The sequence below is a fragment of the Thamnophis sirtalis genome, unplaced genomic scaffold (genome assembly GCF_051295495.1).
Source record: "Thamnophis sirtalis isolate CommonGarterSnake01/CBP01778 unplaced genomic scaffold, rThaSir2_p1.2 scaffold_2, whole genome shotgun sequence".
Lineage (NCBI taxonomy): Eukaryota > Metazoa > Chordata > Lepidosauria > Squamata > Natricidae > Thamnophis > Thamnophis sirtalis.
The window spans coordinates 71,371,877-71,392,600 of NW_028261382.1; the positions used below are offsets into that span (position 1 = coordinate 71,371,877).

At 46.4% G+C, this 20,724-nt stretch overlaps 2 protein-coding genes across 3 annotated transcripts in view; both read right to left on the bottom strand.

The window, feature by feature from the left end:
• Positions 1-2,909, bottom strand: part of ARHGAP25 (Rho GTPase activating protein 25) — a 33,901-nt gene extending 30,992 nt beyond the window's left edge. Inside the window, exon 1 of the mRNA XM_087706055.1 lies at positions 2,529-2,909. Within this exon, the coding sequence (XP_087562181.1) occupies positions 2,529-2,589 (61 nt within the window). The 5' untranslated portion in view covers positions 2,590-2,909. The remainder of the gene's footprint in view (positions 1-2,528) is intronic.
• Positions 2,910-4,634: 1,725 nt separating this feature from the next.
• Positions 4,635-20,724, bottom strand: part of CDS2 (CDP-diacylglycerol synthase 2) — a 39,304-nt gene continuing 23,214 nt past the window's right edge. For both annotated transcript variants that reach the window (XM_087706056.1, XM_087706057.1), the window contains 6 exons: positions 18,270-18,357; positions 17,216-17,284; positions 14,932-15,084; positions 13,548-13,667; positions 12,144-12,247; positions 4,635-8,259 (listed from right to left, as the gene is read on the bottom strand). In XM_087706056.1, coding sequence (XP_087562182.1) covers positions 8,130-8,259; positions 12,144-12,247; positions 13,548-13,667; positions 14,932-15,084; positions 17,216-17,284; positions 18,270-18,357 — 664 coding nt within the window. In that variant the 3' untranslated portion in view covers positions 4,635-8,129. The remainder of the gene's footprint in view (positions 8,260-12,143; positions 12,248-13,547; positions 13,668-14,931; positions 15,085-17,215; positions 17,285-18,269; positions 18,358-20,724) is intronic.

The following is a 20,724-nucleotide window of genomic DNA, read 5'->3' on the forward strand; positions in this document are numbered from 1 at the left end:
CATTAAACATCTGCAAGAAAACAACCAATCTTAGAGAGCACCAAGAACCTCAGTCCTTCTCCTCTTCCTAGCAAACAAATGCAGAAGAGATGGCGCTGCATCACATGTAAAAGAAGAATCACAGACTTCCTGCTGTTGTTTTGTGTTACAGAAATAGGATTGGTTTTCCTTTCACTTTCCAACATACAAAAATCTGTTAACACTGATTTTTTTTTTAGCTTTATGATTGGAAGAGGAGTTGGAGAGCCCAAAATAGACTACAATACCCATGTGGAATTGGCCTGAACGTGTCCTGTTGTAGAAAAATGAAGGAAACCCAAGACTGGCACAAAAGACTCCAATAGCTGCATTGGGTGTTTAAAATATTTAAGCAGGTGACTTAAAAGCCTGAAAACTAACCACTTTTTATTTAAGGAAGCACAACATTCTTCTTTCTATTTGTTCTCCTAGTTAATTGCCATTCAAAGCCGTAGTCTAAAACAGCATTAATCTCAATTTGCAAATTAGTATTCTCTTAGAAAAAGCTGGAGAAGACTCCTGTGAGTCCCTTGGACTGCAAGGCCATCCAACCGGTCAGTCCTAGAGATGATCCACCCTGGCTGCCCTTTAAAAGGCCAGATCCTGAAGAGGAAACTCAAATCCTTTGGCCACCTCTTGAGAAGGAAGGACTCCCTGGAGAAGAGCCTCATGCTGGGAAGGATGGAGGGCAGAAGAAGAAGAAGGGGATGACAGAGAAGGAGGTGGCTGGATGGAGTCACTGAAGCAGTTGGCGGAGCTTCAATGAACTCCAGAGGATGGTAGAGGACAGGAAGGCCTGGAGGAACATTGTCCATGGAGTCACGATGGGTCGGACACGACTTCGCAACTAACAATAACAAGAGAAAGCTATTACAAATGGTACCATAAAACTCCCAACCACATTAAAGCGGAGGAATTTGCAAGTGAGGGGAACTCCAACTTTACCAACAGTACAAACATCTTTAGTTAGAAAAAAAGAACAAGGAGAACAAAAGACCTCAAATAGTAAATTGAAGCTCAAATATGTTTCCTCCATAAAGGATGGGGAGAAATGCTGCACTGGAGGGTTGAGAGGGATGGTGGAGGAAATGAAAATGGGAGGGGGAAGTTGGACGGAAAAGGGAAGGTGTTGGAGAATGGTTAAGTCAACCATGGTTGACCAGGGAACTACTAATTTCTCCAGAAGGTTCTTGGAAACAGAGCAGAGCTCTTCCTCCTTCAGGAGCAGTGAGATGAAATGCCTCTCAAATGACAAAATGCTCGTGAAGGTTAGGATCATTAGATCCTGCCCACTGGCAGGTGCTAAGACCTAGCACAGCAGGGATCCTTGGGGAAAGCAACTGGCGAGATCAGAACTCACAGAACCCATTTCCTGCAGGATCCTTTTCTTGGAAGACTTGTTGGGTGTTAGCCCAGAAGACCTGGCTGAGGGTCAGGTGTTTGGCTTAACTGCTCAAAGCAAAGAATGCATCCTCAACATGGAGATTTTGCAGGCGCAACTGGATCCGATTCATATACAGATGCTATGGCCCAAAAGATTGCTCCACCAGAAACATCAGTCTTCAACCAAGATTCCCCTCCTGTTTCAATACACTTTCCCTCATTTGACACAGCCTGAAAGGTGATTGAAAAAGGAAGAAATGGATGCTGTCAACCTTGCAGGAGTCCCTTCTTGGCAAAAGGAAAAAAGAAAACGATTTGATGGATTTGGATGGCACAACTAAGAGCCCTCCTTTGGCCGTTAGAAAATCAGAAGGGGTGAGAGCAGCAGTGAAATCCAACAGGTTCTGAAAGCTTCTGGAGAACTGGTAGCGGAAATTCTGAGTAGTTGAGAACCAGCAAATGCCACCTCTGGCTGGCCCTAGAGTCGGGAGGGAATGGGGATTTTGCAATATCCTTTCCCTGCCAGGCTCACCAAGCCACAGAACCAATAGTAAAAATAACACACACACACACACACACACACACACACACACAACCTGCCTGCAACACGGAACTGCAGAAGAATCACATTCAACGGGGTGATGTGTTTAAATCAGAGCCTGAAATGGCCTATCAGCAGATAGAGCTCTTCGTCTCAAAAGACAACATTTGACTATGGCTAGGAGGAGGGTTGGACCTCAGCACAACACTTTCAAAACCAAAGCAACCCCGAGACCCATAAGAGACAGGCTGAGGGAGGAAGAGTGGAGAGCCTTGAGTGGCTCACTTAGGTTTAAACCTCTACGCAGCCAGGAAAGGTAGCAACTCCACATTTTCACAACCTTTGCACCAGAGGTCCCCAAACTTGGCCACTTTAAGACTTGTGGACTTCCAACTCCCAGAATTCTCCAGCCAGCATAATTTACTCTCTTGTAATCCCTTCCTCCGCGGAGCTGGCTGGAGAATTCTGGGAGTTGAAGTCCACAAGCCTTAAAGTGGCCAAATTTGAAGACCTCTGCTTTACACAGTGACTCCCCGAGGACAAAATCTAGGGTTACTATGACTCCTCCTTGAAAAGAAGAGAATACCTATTTTGGATATTTCCTTCTTCAGATGGAAATCCCAGTGACGAGGAAATTTGAGAGACATCCCAGCTCCAGGTGTAAGGTTTGCTTCCACAGGGGAGGGGGTTCCTTTTCCCTGCTCCAGATGGTGAGCGCTGGAGAGATGTTATTCGACCGACGTCTGGGCTTCCTCGAGAAAAGCAAAGTCGCGTTGGGTTTGCCAACAACTTCCGCCTACCCAGCTTGGGGCTTTCTGCAACATGCAGATTGTTCTCTCCCGCTTCCTTGTAGTGCAGTATCAGCTTGCTCCCTTTCCAGATGTTGAGTCTGGCCTTAGTTCATTTCACTGGCCAGAAGAACCTAATGGGGGGGTCACCCTTCATTCTCGAGTAGGCCCTTGGTTGCATTCAGCTCCATTGTTCTCCAGAGGGTTCCTCTGCAAAAACCCCATGCGTGTCATGCTCCCCCGCCCTGGGTGGCTGAACATGCAGGAGCTGCTGTCTCACCAGCTTTGAGGAAGTGAGACGTCTGCATATGAAGCTGATGGAGTAAAGCAGAGCGGGGGAGGGTGGGAAAGACCAGCTAGGAAGTCCTTGAAGCATTTCGTCTGCTCGTTTCAGCCCACCAGGTTGGGAAATGACTAAAAGGCAGTGATGCACTCATCTAGGTCACGGGTGGATTTGTGGACTTGAACTCCCAGAAGTCCCCACCCAGCACGATTGGAAGTCTCAAAGTTGCAAAGGTTGCACAACCCTGACCTACATCATGTTGCCACCACCTCCATCTTTTGGTCTCAACTTGCCCTTTAGGTAGAAGAGTTGAGGATGGTGAGCCACAGGTGGCACATGGAGCCATTTGTCAGAGCATGTAAGGCATTGCCCTGTCAGCCGGAAAGCACATGTGCACACTGGCCAGATGACTTTGGCCTTCTTTTGAGGCCGTTTTTCACCTTCTGGAGGTTTCCCTGAAGCTTCCAGAGCGCGAAAAACCAGCCCAACAGGAAAACTGGAAATTATGCTGCTAGAGAATTCTGGGAGTTGAAGTCCACAAGTCTTAAAGTGGCCATGTTTGAAGACCTTTGATGTAAATGGAGAGATTGCAGAGGAAGGGATTACAAGAGAGTAAGTTATGCTGGCTGGGGAATTCTGGGAGTTAAAGTCCACAAGTCTTCAAGTGGCCACTGTCTTTACACAGTGAACCCGAGGACAAACTCTAGGGCTACTATTGACTCCTCCTTGAAAAAAGAGAACACCTATTTTTACAAACATTGCAGGCAGTGATGAAATTTTGGTTGTTTGGCAAACCGGTTCATGTTGATGACAGTTGCCGCGTCCCAGGGTCCCCTGTTCCCGATTGGTGACCTTCTGGGAAGCAAGTCAATGGGGGAAGCCAGATGTTACTATCTTTACAACTGCAGTGATTCACTTAACAACTATGGCAAGAAAGGTTGTAAAATTGCACCCATGACTCACTGCAAGACAATATAAATCTAATGGGAGTTTTCTGTGTTTCATGTTTAGTTATGTTTATGGCACATGCCCCCACTTTGCCCCAATATTTTACAAACTTTGGTCATGAGCAGGGGTGAAATGCTACCAGTTCGGACCAGATTGTCCGAACCGGTAAGGAAAAAATGCTACCAATTCCCGGTAGTTCCAACGATCAGCTGTGCAACCATCAGAACTACCAGTTCACCCAAACCAGTAGCATTTTTTTAACATTCCAACAATCAGCTGTTCAACAATCACCTGCGCTGGGCGATTTATATTCACTAAAAAGCAGGAAATCCTGCTTCCTAGCAAATCCAAATCACGCGGCACAGCTGTCCCCCCCCTTCACTGTTTTACTTACCTTAATCTTTTTTCAGCGCTGCACGGTAGCACCTGCGGTGCGCACGTGCGCACAAGGCAAACTGGTAGCAGACTTCACAGAGTTTCGCCCCTGGTCATGAGTCATCCACAGAAGCCGAAAGAAATCCGGTTCACCCAACTTCTGGGTGCCAACCAAGGATGGCGCAGATGGTACGGCTCACAAAGGTGGATTCACATGAAATGCTCTTCTGGGAACCCTCAGCTTCAACTAACTGAGTTGAAATCCGCCCCCTTTTCCCAAAGTTGCGTGTACGAACAATTACTTTAGATACCTTTTATTTAATAACATTACAATATATAAATAGGGTAAAATGCCTTTGTACAGTAATTCACATTCTGACAGTCAGAACAAAACAATAACAACAATGAAAATTAAAACCCATACAACTCAAAGATTAGCTTATGGGCGAGGCTGCCTGTTGGGTGTGGTCAAGAGTCAAGATGGCGGCCAAAAGAGTGCAATGGAAGACACTCCACCTGCTTGGCAGCACACGTTGAAAAATTGTGGAGGTTTTGACTGCGCTGGTGTGGCCCCGCCGCCCTGACTTTTTTTGACCCCATCCTGCAGACCCTCCCGCCTTATGAACGTTTTGCAAAGAAACAATATAACCATCAACCCCCCTTCCTCAAAAGGACACCGCACAGAGAAATAAGCAGAGGGCAGGGGAAGAAGGAAAGGAAAGGGAGAGAAAAAAGAATCGCAGAGTAGGAAATACAATTTCTGAACGGAGCGAAAGGCTAGGATGATTTACGGTGATCGTATAGCTACGCTGGCCGGACTAATATTGCCAGCTTTAGGTGCTGCCTACAGGAGGCTGGTGGGGCACTAGAACTACCAACGTCTGGCGTTGTTTAGCAGAAGGAAATATGAGGAAGGGGAGGGGGAGAAAGAGGAAGGGGCACATGGCTTTTTCAGTTACAGCAGGGGTTAGGGTTGGAGACTTCAAGACTTGTGGGCTGCAATTCCCAGAATTCCCCAACCAGCATGTGTTGCTGAAGTCCACAAGTCTTCAAGTTTGGAGACCCCCTAAAAGCTACAGGGTTATAGACCTTTCTCCAGGACTCCAGAGAGCCTTGCTGCTTCTTCTTCAAAGAGGCATTCGGAGGCCCTTCTGGCAAACATCACGCAGAAGGTCAGGAGAACATTATCCAATTCCTTAAAAACCATCTTTCTTCACCTCAGCAATGTTCAAGAACTTGGGGGGCTTCAACGTGCTGAGGTTGAGAGCCTGTTTTTAAAATGCTACACTTTGCCTCCCCCTGTTTAGAGCTGTTGGACAGGGTGGAATGAAAGAGCTGGCCCACGACTGGCGTCCAACTGCTTCACGCACACACCATACAACCCACTGTCCACATCTATCGGCAGTATCACCGCCAACCCTTTTAAGTCCAGCTCCAGAGGGCCCCCCCCCCACATGCACACCTTCACAGGACGGTTGCTGAAGATATATGGGGGACGAGGCCTGGGATCCAAGTCCTACAAGGATTTCTAAAACGATGCCATGGCCCATCCTGGGACCTCTTGAACCCAGGGACGTCCTTCTGGTGTTCTCTTTATGCTGCCGAATGCCTTAGTGTAGTGGTGGCAAAACTTTTCAGCACAGAGTGCCCAAACCGGAACGCACGCGCATGCACGCCGGCCAGCTAGTCTTTGCATGCGCCGGAAACCCAAAGACCAATTGGCCAGCCCACAGGCAGCCCATGTGCACCGGCCACCTGGTCTTTGGGTTCTCGGCACTCCAGCATGCACGAACACCTGCTGGCTGGTGTGCATGCACGTGCTGGGGTGCCGAAAACCCAAAGACCAGGTGGCTGGTGTACATGCGTGTGCGCCGGCCAGCTGGTCTTTGGGTTTTCAGCACACATGAAGACCAGCTAGCCGGCATGCATGAGTGCACTGGAAACCAGAAAAGCAGCTGGACATGGTGTCCATGCCCAGAGAGAGGGCTCTGCGTGCCACCTCTGGCAGGCGTGCCATAGGTTCGCTATCAGGGCCTTAGTAGCTTCCCCTGCCCCATAGCAAAGGTAGGGTGGCCGATGGTTAAGGCTGCAGGCCAAGCAGCTCATGCAGAACAGACAACAGAACCCACAGCTTCCGTATCCAGGACAAAATTCCATTCAAAGGGTTCATCTGCCTGTACGACTTTACATCTGGTTTGGTCCTAAGCCCCACCTCTTTTCAGGTTTCTCTTAGAGCCTTTTTGAAAAGGTAAACAGAAACATTCTCTTCACTTTGTTCTTAGTTTCCTCTGACATTTGGGTATCAGGTACTACGCTGTGGATGGAGGTGGGGAGAGCCCCCCTCTATGCATTAGGGGACACACCCCACACACGCAAATCAAACAGGTTTCTCTGGAGCCAAGTAGGTTGATGCCAACGACGTCAGGCACCCTGCCTTCCCCAGCCTGCTCTGTTCTTTTCACTTTGATCAATATTCACCCAAGTTCTCTCCGTACGCAGCCCGGCTCACTTCCTTCCTGCCGTGCCTTCGCTTCTAGCGAGACCATAACAAGCCTCCATCCAGATTAGAGCATCTGCAGGAGCCACAGGACAGAAGACGGGCCCACTTTGATGTCCTTGAGGGCACTGGCTTAAAATTAGCTCCCTTTGAGAAGCAAACTCATTTTTTGTGCCGATTTTCCGGACGGCAAATGGTTTGGGGTTACCAAGAGTGATTCTGCCTGCCTACCCCTTCCTTGGCAAGGGGTGACAATCACACGTCCTGAAGGCCACTGGGGTGTGTGTGTGTGTGTCATTTTGGCCTTCTCATCCATGAACATGGGCTGGGAAGGAAGCCAGCAATGGGTGGGATCATCTTCTCATTCCTCTACATGCAGCGGATGTATTGGGGAGATCAGGATGGGAATGAGGTTAAGATCCCAACCGATCCTCTTCCCAGCCACTCCCAGCCTCCCCGGAGAGAGGTTTCCAGGCCCAGAAAGCTCCCCCATGAACAGAGCGTAGTAGAGGCAGCAAGGCTACGGACACAACACAGCACCAGCTGTTTACAGGGAAAAGAAATTTTGTTTTGAAACAATCTAGTATTGGAGGTTCTCGTAGCTTTTCTGTAGGGGGGAAATGGCCAATGTGAGTGCACGCTCAACACACGCATGCGTACGCACACACGCACACACACTCTCTCTTTCTGTCTCTACTCTATTTATGTATCTTTCCCCCCCTCTCTGTCTGTCTTCCCATCCATCCAGACTGGGGAGGCCGACGTGGGAAGTGTCGTGGTTATTCTGGTCTCCGGAAAGTTTGATCAAGTGCCACAACCGTTTTTGCTACACAATAGAATTCAGGAGGGAACGTCAGTGCACAACCACACCCCTGTTGTCTTCTGAGCTGTGGAGAAGTATTTCCTTGCTGCCACCTGCTTCCTTTCTCCCCTCTCTCCCTGGGGAAAGAATAAAGGAGACACATGCACCCCAACCACCCCCAGGTTGAGAAAAACCCAAGTGCGGCTCTGAAGGGGAGAAAAGCTGCCTTCTAAAACCCTCAGCCAGGTCTGTTCCCCCGCTGCGCCTCAAATTCCTCCCCAGTGAAGCCCCCTCTCCTGTCTGCTTGGAAACAAACGGTCCCGTCCCCCCAAAAGCCACTGACACCCCCCTTTTGATATAAGAGGAAGGAGAAAGTGAAGAGAGGCTCGGTTATTGTGCTGGACAGGGCAAGTTGGATGGGTGGGCAGTGGTGCTATGGCAGGTGGGAGGAGAGGAGGGGTCCTTGCTCAGCCACAGTCCGATCGACGAGCTGCCTACGCGTCCTCAGAAGTGGGGAGCACCCCCTTGTCGACCAGGTGAGCCTTTAGCGTGTTGAAGATGTTTAGCTGCTGATCAGGCCGCAGGGTTAAGAGCTGCTGGATGAGTCTGCTCGGATTGGGGCCCCTGGAAAGAGGAAAACAAGAATGGGGGGATGGTCAGATAGGCTCTTCCTACAGGATCGGTGGGAGGCTCACTCCCCTTGTCTATGCAGATTCTCCGTCCTCTGGGTCCTGGTAGTCCCAAAAGTGTTGTTGGGTTTTTTGCAAGAGGCCACTGGACTTTCTGGCTTTTCTTTGAAGACGTTTCACTTCTCATTCAAGAAGCTTCTTTAGATCTGACTGGATGGTGGGAAAAGAAGGTTGGTCCTTACCTGAACGTGTCTTTTCTGTAGAGGAGAGGGAGGGGTTACACGTGGGAAATAGTCACCGCCTATTGGTCCATAGACTAAGGGAATTTTCTTAAATGTTCCTCCATTCCCTATTGGCTCCCAGTTTCCTTGAGGTCAAAGGACGACACCTGCAAAACACAAGCAGACCACAGCACTCCCCCACCCCCCCGGCCAACTCTATAGTTAACTAGGGCGGGTTGTAACCCCTCCCTCTTCTCTACAGAAAAGACACGTTCAGGTAAGGACCAATGTTCTTTTCCCTGTAGAGTTGAGGTAGGGGTTACACTTGGGATGTACCCGAGCTCAGTCCCAGGGTGGGAACTTAAGACCCAGGCGGAGGGGTGGTTGCTACCTGCCGTAGGACCCTGCATCCAAAGGACGCCTCTGCAAATGTGAAAACATCCAGTCGATAGTGCCAGATGAAGGGGGTCAGAGACGACCAAGTGGCCGCCTGACAAATGTCCTCAAATGGGGCCCTGGTGGACCACGCCGCTGTAGTGGAGTGGGCCGTGATCCCCGAGGGAGGTGTCTGACCAGCTGCCTCATAGGCGATGACAATAGCCTGCCTCAACCACCTGCCAACTGGGGCTGAAGACAAGGAGCCGGGCTGAAAGGAAATGAAGAGGGGCTCAGATCTGCACACCTCTGACGTGTGCCTAAGATAGATGTGCAGGCCGCGGCGTACATCAAGGCGGTGCTAGAGACACTCCCTGTTGTGAGAAGGGGAACGGACAAAAGTTAGGCAAAATGATCTCTTGTGCCCTGTGAAATGGGGAATTAATCTTTGGAAGAAAGGTAGGGTCCAGGAGAAGGCCACCCAATCCTAGTGGAATTGGCAGAGATCGTCTTTGGAGGATAGGGCTCCCAATTCAGAGATGCGCCTGGCCGACATAATGGCGACCAGGAATGCCACCTTCAATGATAGCAACCTAAGGTGCACTGTCCGCAATGTTTCAAAGTCCCCTCCCCCCGTCAAAGCTCTGAGGACGAGAGGGAGATCCCATGTGGGGAATTGTTGTGGCCCAGCAGGAGCCGTAGGAGCTGCCACCAGACTCTGACAGCGAGGGGCCCTATTAGTTGGCTCTGGAAGATGTGGAGGACCCTGGAAAGGGTTCCGACTCTGAGCAGGGCGCAGAGAGGCTGGTTGGCCACCAGAAGGCACCTGAAGCCTGGAGCAGTGGTGAGAGCCAAAGGGAGAATGCTCCCGAAGTCAAGCCTTGGAGCAGTGGGGAGGAGACAAGGGAGTGTGATCCTGACATCATGCATTGGAGCAGTGGGGAGGAGACAAGGGAGTTGGTCCTCAGTGCCCAGCAATGGAGGGCTAATAGGCGTAAAGAACCGTTACACAGTTACAGGAGATAATTGAACTCAACTGGTGGTAATTAGGCTCCTCTCAAGACTATAAAAGGAATGGCTTTTCACAAGCTCGTTGCAGGAATCAACGTATTTACTAGAGGTGGAGAAGTTATCGTGGCTCTCTTGGCAGGCTGGATTGCTGCCAAGGTCAGTCTGTGCTGGATTGCTGCCAAGGTCTGGTCTGTGTGTTAATAAATCCTTGAAGTATCTTTGTCTTGGCGTGCTTTGGTGTATGAAGAGGGGGGGGTCAGAACAGGAATCAATGCACCGGGAGAGGTCGGATATTCGCTGCCCCCTTCAGAAACCGCTGTACCAGAGGGAGTTGGGAAAGGGGAGTATGGCCATCCCCACCCCCCCGAGGACCAAGGTCAAAGCCACCACTTGGCGGCATAAGGTGTTATGTGAGAGTCCCCCATCAGTCCCTTCTGCAGGAAGTCGAATATCTGGGCCACTGAGAGGCTCTTAAAACCTCCTCTTTGCTCCCGCACGGCTGCTGAGTAGAGCCCGTCACCCCCGCGGACCCGAGGACTGGACGGGGCTCCTCGCCTCGCGAGATAGGAGGGAAACGTCAGGCAGGCTCTCCTACTTCGTACGGAACAGAAACTACGGTCCCTGGGGGCAGCAGTCAATTAATTTAGAATTTAGAGTAGTCAATCAATCAAATTCAATATTGAATAAATTTTTGATGAATATTTGAGCAATATAATATTTCCTACCTAGGAACCAAAGCAGTGCTTGGACCAAAAGACTGAGAGGAAACTGGGAGCCAATAGGGAATGGTGCAACATTTAAGAAAATTCCCTCAGTCTATGGATCAATCAGGCTGTGACTATATCCACGTGTAACCCCTCCCTCGACTCTGCAGGAAAATGGAAGGATTTATACTCCTTGCAGATAGCTGGTCGTTTGCATCCTTTTGGAGGGTCATTGAGGCCACTCGGAGGTTCATCTGTGTCCTCAAGGTCACCTCAGTGGTGCAAATGGGTGTAGAGCATTCTCGGAACTGCTAAAAGGACTGTAGGCTGGAGATAGATAGCAATAGCCCTTAGACTTACCGTATATACTCGAGTATAGGCCGACCCGAATATAAGCCGAGACACCTAATTTTACCACAAAAAACTGGAAAAGTTATTGACTCGAGTATAAGCCTAGGGTGGGAAATGCAGCAGCTACCGATAAATTTCAAAAATAAAAATAGATACCAATAATGCCATTGCCCATTGAATAACATATACAGCCTGCCTGTGCCCATTAAATATACAGTAGCCATTGTAAAAATTTGCTCTGCATAACAAATTATTATCACACAATACCGGTGTATTCAATGAAATACTTCACTCACCTCATGATGCTGATGTCCCACTGTGATGCTGATGTCCCGCCTCCTATGACACACGGCACAGTGATTCCTATCATTGGATCACTGTACCAGAGGAGGTGAGACATCGCTATGTGGCTGCTTGCCATAACAAGGAGGAGGTGGGACATCGTTGCAGAGCGGCAGGAGGGGGAGGAAGGGGAATCGTAAGATAGCCCTGCATTACATTAGAACGTGAGGAGGGGGGATGGTGCGGTGCACGCTGCGCGGCAAACTAACACAGAGGGAGGGGAAACTCACAGGGGCGCTGGGCCATTCACGAGCGTCACCCAGCGGCATGGCCCCGCCCCTTTTTCTCCTCCATTTCGGGCAAATTTTTCACTGACTTGAGTATAAGCCGAGGCGGCTTTTTTCAGCTCAAAAAGTGGGCTGAAAAACTAGGCTTATACTTGAGTATATACAGTATATACCGCTTTACAGTCCTTTACAGCCCTTTCTAAGCAGTTTATGGAATCAGCCTCTTGCCCCAAAACAATCTGGGTCCTCATTTTACCGACCTCAGAAGGATGGAAGGCTGAGTCAACCTTGAGCCTGGTGATATTCGAACTGTCGGACTGCAGCAGAAGTAGCCTGCAGCACTGCGCTCTAACCACTGTGCCACCATGGCTCTGATGATTTCGTATTGCTCCTCCTCGGTTGAGAGAGCCATGTTTAATTTTGACAAAAGGAATGCAAAGGACCAGCTGTCTGCAAGCAATATAAATCCTTCCATCCTCCACCATCCAGTCAGAGCTGAAGAAGCTTCTGGGATGAGAAGTGAGACATCTTCAAAGAAAAAAAACCAAGGAAGTTGCTTCTTGAAAAAGCACCTTTGAGCTCACTCCCCTTGCTTCCCTTTCAAAAAAAGCCTTGTGCAGCTCACTGGGGAGGACACATACACACTACCTGATAAAACTGGCAATATACACATTGACAAAAGTGGCCATTAAGTACTGGCAGTCGAATCGATCCATGATGCCACCATGCCCAGGAATGGTGTTGGCAAAATCCTGCCAATAAAAAAGGAAAACGTTTTATTAAGCTTTCATCATCATCATCATCATCTTCTTCTTCTTCTTCTTTTAAGGACCCCCATAATCCCTTGCAGTGTAGAATCTGAGCAACTGAATGGAGCTAGCAGAGTGTTTTACTGGCCGGATGCACTTCCCTGTTGCCAATGAAGTTTTGTTCAGCAGGGATATTCTCATCATGGCCAGAAAGAGAAATATCTGCCTCTTCCTAGAATCGAACTCACAAGCCTTTTGATTGTGAGACAAGAGCTCCCCCTCCAGGCCACCCCACCAATCGCACTGGGGGCTTTCATAGCTGCTCAAACAGTTGATCCCAAAATAATTGAGGGGTGTGACTAACATCCATACTAAAGTTATCATCCTCTTTTAACAATCCCATAATCCCTTGCGGGTCTGGGCAACTAAATGGAGCTGAGTGTTTACTGGCCGGATGCCCTTCCTGTCACCAATGTGAAGATTTGTTCAGCAGGTATATTCTCATCGCGGCGAGAAAGGGAAATATCTGCCTCTTCCTAGGATCAAACTCACAGCCTCCTAATTGTGAAGCGAGAGCACCACCTCTAGGCCACCCCAACACTCCTTTTGATTGAGCTTTCATGAATTCCCATATTTAATCCATGAGAGAGCTAGGGGGGAAAAAACCCCAAATGAGAATAGCTTTTGAACTTATGTCACTGAAAGCTAGAATGGGAAGGCTGTCCTTGAGGACATCCAGTCCATCCTCAGGGCAAGAATGCAAAATAAAACATCAGAAGATTAGAGGTGGGCAGTTGTTGGCTAAGATTCTGGGCAAAAGCAATCATTTGGGGAATATCTCATTCCTACCGATAGACACCGATATTTGACTCTGAAAAAAAAACTATTGGACCAAGATTTGAGACGGTTTTCCAGCCCTGCTTGCTTTAGGCCAAGAAAAACCCTGGTAGAACTTAAGCAGAGGATACGGGAAGACTTAAGATATTAAGGACAGAGAATCCACTCTTTGCCTGTGACAACTAATTTGGAACAGGATTTAAATCAGCGGTCTTCAAACTTGGCAACTTGAAGACTTGTGGACTTCAACTCCCAGAATTCTCCAGCCAGCTCTGCGTGCTAAGGGGAGACTCTATGGTGTGGGGGAACCAGACTTCCAGTTGGCTCCAGAATTGAACGGGGGGCTTCTGGTTAAGACCTTTGTGGCTCTTTGAGTGTTTAAGGTTGCCAAGCCTTGGATTAGACCTTTTTCTCAAAAGATTCATGGGCCCTGGTAGGCTGATGCTGATGCTCAGGTGTGGCCTACCTTGATTTTGAACGCTCTTTTGAAACCGCTGGCGAAGAAGCCCCCAAAAGGTCCGATCAGGGATGCAAACGTGGAGAGGGCAATGCTGTGGATCTGGAAGGGGTACATCCGGACTGTCTTCTGCAAGAAGGAGAGGGAAATAAGGAAAACGGGCCAGGTGAATGGCATGCCTCACATCTGCAAGAAGGGGAGAAGAGGGACGCCAACCACCTTGTCCCACCCCCACCTCCACCCCCACCCCCCGAGGTTCAGCTTTCAGGCCATTACTTCCCCAAGATAAGCTCCTGCTTTACCAGCTGGGGCACATGAATTGCCAACAGAAGTGTCAAGCATGGGAAAACCAGAAGTCGAGGGGGTTGTTTTATTGCAAGCTAATGCTCTCTGCAAGAATCTGAACTACTAACAGTCAAAGTAAACTGGCAGTGGATAAGAATCAATGGAATTCAAACTGTGCTGGACTCAGATCTCTTGTGGGCATGAAGGGACTCGAGGCTGATAACGCATTTGATCCCTCCTTCAGGATCAGGCTAGTCATCTCCTACAAGAAAGTGTGTTTGTTATAAATCACACCTTCAGAGTTTGACCATTTTTAACTGAAGTCAAATTAAAGGCCAAAGGCTCATTTATGAGAGAAATTAAACTGATATGGTCTGGAACTCAACCCTAGGTTCTGGGGGATATCTTAAGAGCCTCTGTTTGCATTCATCCTTTAGTTCAGTTTTGGCAGAGATTTGGCTTCCTATACCGTCCTGATCCAACCTTGGAGGTCAACAGTGAGACACGGATGGACCGAATCTTGTTTTTGGCATCACCACACACTAATTTCACTTTTGGCAACTCAACCGTGGTGGGCAACCCTTGAACTATAGCCGCAATTCCTTCTTCTGCCTGCTTGGAGGTAAAGGGCATGAGACCAGGTAAAAGGGAGGCAAGTAATTTTCATCCAAACATTGCGGATTTGAAAAACGAAAGGGAGATAAGCAGTTAAGAAATATATTAGGAATATATTAGATATTTGTTAAATATAGTTATATAAATATATTCCTAGTTTACATTTATGTTCATATACATTCTTAATATATTAAAATAAAGCTTATGTTAAGAACTATTAAGTACACAGACACACACCTGTTATAAGCCTTGCAAAAAGCTTAACATCTTATCTGCCCATTTTGTCTCTCCTAAAAAGAGAAATATTGATCCAAATATTTTTTTTAGGGGCTGGAGAGTTTTAGGGACCAAAATGGACCTTATTCCTCCCTCCCAGAAATACGATGGTCATAATCCCCCCACCCCCACCTTTCAGCTTGTGAAAAGGAACACATATTTGAGACATTGTGAGACATTGTGAGGGCAAATTGAGAAGCTGAATCGAAAAGCCTACCCATCCAATCACAGACTGAAGCACAAGAGCGATGTTATATTCTTGCAGCTGGAAAAGCTCTGAAGGCTCACAGTCCACTGTGAAGCTGTTGGTGTCGTTGTTGAATTCGACTGGACATATGAAACATCTGTATCCGGACATCAGATATGATAGCTTGGTGGGGATTGATAGAAAAACAGAAGAATCGAAGAGTTAATTTCCACCATGGTGCCTTAAAAATAGATCAAACTAGTATATATGAAAACCAGAAGGAATAAAACTAACCATTTTTCTAAGGCTTAAGTACAGGTAGTTCTCTGTTAACTATGGTCAATGGATCAGGATTTCTTTCTTTTCTTTTTTTAAGTTTTTTATTAGATAAACATTAAAAACATTGGACATAGTGTGACCTTTCTGGCATAAACGTTTCCATATAGTGATTAGATCTTACAACAATTACATTTTATATCCATTACATAGGTATGTGTAGTTAGTCAGATTACCTGTCTGTTGATTCTTTCTTTTATATAATTACTAATGCTACAAATATATATCTGATTCCTACCTATCACACATTCTTAATACCATATTTTCCAATTCTTAACTTGTCTGTGTTTTTCTCTCCCGGCCTTTTCTCCTCATTTCTAACCATCAGTACCATTTGTGGGACAGGATTTCTGTCGCTAAACTTCACATGGTCCTAAAGCATGCTGTCACATGGCCGCATAACTCAGCCTAACAGCAATTCCAGCAGTCGCTGTGAGGATCGCAAGTCATTAAGTGAGGGCCTCCTCACGGCTTCCAACAACCAGCGTCAATGGGGAAGCCAGCGGGAAATGGCAAGTCTCGGGTAGGGAAGGTTGGAAATGGTGATCACATGACTGTAGGGCTGCTGGGATTGGTGAAACTTCAATGGCCAGTTTTAAATCCCACTCATTCAGTCACCGAACATCGTTAACTGAGGCCTATTTGCATAACCCTCTCAAGCTGGTAGAAGCCATGAAACTTTTTGCTCAATAAAGGTGGGTTTTCTTTCAAGCTAACATCAGCTGGATACTTCAATGGAATTTTCTTGGCATTAATTATCTGTTTAGTAATTTCTTCAAGCCATTTTCTTATTCTATTCCAATATTGTTTAGCCTTTGGACATGACCACCACATGTGGTAATATGTTCCTTGATTTTGCCTACATTTCCAACAATCCGGTGATAGGTTCGGGTACATTTTAGCCAGTCTCGCTGGTGGGAGATGCCATCTATAGAACATTTTATACATATTTTCCTTGTAGGCTACTGCCATTGTCATTTATAATTTTCATTCAAAAATTTTTCCCATTTCTCCAAATCAATACTGTAGCCAAAATTTTTGGCTCAAGTTATCATAGTTTCTTTAACTACTTCCTCCTCCATTCTGTAATTCAATAAGTAGTTGTATAATTTCTTGATCAATTTATCCTCTGTACCTTGTAAAACATTATCTAGATCTTGCGGTTCTGTTTGGAATCTGTACTATTCTTTATATATCTAGCCTCTATCTGCATATATGACCACCAATCAATGTCTATGCCCTGTTCTTTTAGTTCTAATCTTGTTTTTAATTCTCCCTGATTGTTTAGTAATCTTTATATCTTTTTATTTTATCTATGTCTAATACATTTGGGTAGATTAATGCTTCCATCATTGATAGCCAATTCGGAATTTTAATATAGTGGTTTTTTTTAGGGTTGTTTTTTTTGCCATACTTGTAGCAAAGTTAAATGTTTCCGAAAATAACTTGTGGGTTTTATTTTTGCTGTCCCATATAAACGGGTGCCATCCTAACTGCAAGTCATGGCCTTCTAAAATCAGTGTTCTTTTATTTTTTTAACTCAATCCAATCTTTCATCCACATAAGAGAGAGAGTCTTACAGTGACTTCCCATCCGGTGAATGGAAGCCCATCACACACCTGGGTCATCCATATTGCTAAACTCTTAATTTTGGGAGGCTGTTTCAAACATTGACATTGGAATTGGTCTGCCTGAGACTTAAATCTTGGAACAATGGAGAGTGAGAAACCTATGTTATCCCTCCTCGCTGTTCTCATGAAGGAACATTTCCAGTTCCTGTAGTCTCTCTTAGTGTTCAAATTGTCTTCATTCCAAAAAAAGGGTTGTTTGCTCATATCTTTTTCAGTCTGTATAAGCCTTTCTGTGTGAATTTCCTGATGAATTTCCTGCATCCAATGCCTATTATAAAAGTGTCCACATTCTTCCTAGTTTCTCCTCTCAATTGTGTGGTTCTTATTAAAGTAAAACAAACACTTACTAAAAGGCCAAACACGACAGTGGCAAAGAATCCTCCAATGAACCCTTCCCAGGTTTTCTTTGGGGACAACTGCAGGTAAAAAAAAGGAATGAATAAATAAAGAGAAAAAGAGAGAAAAAGAAAGCAGGGAGCTCAAGACCAAAACATGCAGGATTTCCAAAACTAAAACAGAAGAGGACAACTAGGAGTGTCATGATAGCAGCCTTCCAATATTTGAAGGACTGTCAGAGAGAAGAGGGGGGTCAAGCTATTCTCCAAGGCACCTGAGGGTAGAACAAGAAGCAATGGATGGAAACTAATCAAGGAGAGAATCAACTTAGAACTAAGGAGAAATTTCCTAACAATGAGAACAATTAACCAGTGGAATGCCTCCCCTCCAGAAGTTGTGTGTGTTCCAATACTGGAGGTTTTAAAGAAAAGATTGAACCACCATTTGTCTGAAATGGTATAGAGTCTCCTGTTTCAACAGGGGGTTGGACTAGAAGACCTCAAAGGGCCCTTCAAACTCTATTTGTCAGGCTTGCAGCCATCTTTTCTTGTGGATCTTTGGCCTGCCACACTTTCTATTATTCTGCTATGCATTTTCTATTGTGGGAAAATGGGAGGGGGGGATTGTATGAAGTTAGATGCTATGTAGCCATAACAACATTCTTTCTAGAAAGCCAAGGTCATCCTTTGTCTTTGCACCTCTGCACCTGACCGGAACTGGATGGGTGGAACTGCCAGCATGGCAGTGGGAGATTGGACCACGTGATGGACTTGTGGTGTGGGGGCAAGATCTTTAACTTCCAACTGGGAGGGGAAAACTGGGAAGCTTTCAGATTCGGGTTTTCCCAGATGGGCCAACGTGGCTCTCTTAATAAATCGGAATGTTGAGCAATCCTTTGCCTTGGACTCTGATTTAATTTTGGATGCAATTTGGAACCCTGACACTGTTATTCTGTCATTCTTATTCTGTTCCATCAGTTGGAGTGGCACATGGATGACTTTGTCCTTAACTGAAACCAAGGCTGTCCACTGCAGATGCTCCAAGCACCCCAACATAGGAACCGACCTTAATCAGCGGGGTACGTCCGAAAAAGAATCCAAACATGTATGCCATGATGTCATTGCAGATGACACAGGAAATCGGGACAATAAACCTAGACAGCATCCAAGGTGGGCAAAAGAGAAGGGAGAATTTGATTCACCTGTAGTCAGGATAATAGAACTGCCAACCAAGGGGGCTCTTTGCTTGGACAATGCTAGTTGGGACACTCAACCCATCTGGAGACCAGGCCAGGGAAGGCGGTTTTGGATAGAGGATCTGCCCTAAACAACCAGCGAGGGTCCTTAAAGAGCTTTGCCCCCCGCCCTCTCCTTGGAAGCTGCTCCCTATTAACTCCTCAAAGCTATTTGTCACAAAGGTGCTTTTTTTCCCAAGAGGTAGCTGGACTTTCTGGGGTTTTTTTTAAAGACTTTTGCTTATCATCCAAGAATCTTCTTCAGCTGTGACTGGATGGTAGGGAATGGAAGGATTTATATTCCTTGCAGACAGCTGATCATTTGCATCCTTTTAGAGGGTCCTTGAAGCACTTGGAGATTTATCTGTGTCCTCAGGATCACCTGAGTAATACTAATGGTTCCTGTAGTCTGCATTTTTTTCTCTGGAAATCCATTCCTCTTCCCACACTATTCCAAGGGTGTTCATCCCAAATTGAATAGCTCAAATCTGTAAAGATTTTCTGTCATCCAGGTCCTGGTTGTCCCATTCCTTGCAGACAGCTGGTCATTTGAGAGGGTCCTTGAAGCACTTGGAGACTTTTAGCTATACAATTTGGGATGGACACCCTTGGAATGGTGTGGGAGTAGGAATGGATTTCCAGAGAAAAAAGAATTACAGACTACAGGAACCATTTGCACCATTCAGGTGACTCTGAGGACAGAGGTAAACCTCCATGTGGCCTCAACAACCCGCTCAAAGGATGCAAATGACCAGCAGTCTGCAAGGAGTATCAATCCTTCCATTCCCCACCATTCAGTCAGAGCTGAAGAAGCTTCTCAAATGAGGAGCGAAATGTCTTCAAGGAAAACCATAAAGTCCAGAGGCCTCTTGAAAAAAAAAAAAACACTTTTGGGACAACCATGACTGAGAATCCCCACAGGCAAATTTGTCTTTTATAAAAATATAATCATATTTTATTGTATATATATAAATAAATATCTTTGTAACCTTGAAGCCAACAGATCTGAAATTTGGCAGTTCTCAGCTGGGACATGCTTCACTTTTTTTTTTAAAGGCTCAATATCATTAATATTTCCACTAACTTCCCCCATCGAAACCCTAAAAAAACAGGCAGAAATACCTAGCCCCTTTCCTCTCACGACTGTACCCATCCACCCCATCATTCCACCCCCAGGGTGCTAAACCACCAACAAAAGGAAACTTGCCTAAGTTGCTCTAATTTATGCCTACATTTCTTGTATAGGCCTTAAATAGCAATAAAGGAGCCTGTGCCTTTAATTTTTGAAAAGCCCCATTTTTAATATTGGTTTCATCGTTACAGTTTGAATTAATTCTCTTGCTGATGCAAAGCTTAGTTTAGAAATTACATCATCATCATCATCGTGCTCTTCTTCTTAATAAAGGCCAAGGTCTATTTTGGTAAATGGATTTCTCATCATTTTATTTTTAAAAAACCCAGAGGTGTGAATCAACTTCTATTAACTGTTTTCAGGCCTCCAAAAATGAACTCGGGGTGAAGCAGGCCGGTTTAATCACTGGGAATTCCGTGACAAAAACGGCAAGATGCTTTTGAAAAAATGTCAAGACAACCTGAAGAAACTTCTATTAACAACAATAACAACGACCAAAATCCTCACAATCTAAAAATGCCTGCAGCAATCTTGGATGTGAAGTTTTGGTGAAACTGACACAATTTGTTCCATGGTGTCAGCTAGTATTTATTCTGTTGTGTCCTACACACTGGTGGTCAAATGGAAATGAAGTCTACAAATGTTCAAGTTTTGCCAAGTTTGGAGAGCTCTGAACTAGACCCAACATGAGGGCAGTGTTGCTGTTAGCATGCCTGGTTTAAGAATCAAGGTTGCATCCCTGGGGGAAACTGGCAATTAGGTCAGTCAATGCATGGATGGCATTGTGGTCCCCCGCTAGCCAGCGGAGCTGGCAGCAGAGTCGGACAGTGAGGAGGTTGGGGGCTGGGGAAAGCTCAGACGAGGGCTCTGCACCGGAGGCAGAGAGGGAGCTAGACGGCAGTGAGGCAGAGGAACAGCTGGAGCCTGTTCCCAGAGCTGCCAGAAGACAAGAACAACTAAGAAAGCAGGGTCAACTTGGGAGTAAAGCCACAGTTGGACAGTGTTTCCCCTTCCATAGGAAACAAAAGAGGAGCAAACGGGGAGGGGGCTTTTGCAGGAAACAATTTGTTCCTTCAATCTGGAAAGTTTTGTTTGTGACTATAAGGGACTCTGTGCCAACTGTTGCCTTGACCTGCCTTTGGAACTAATTAGTT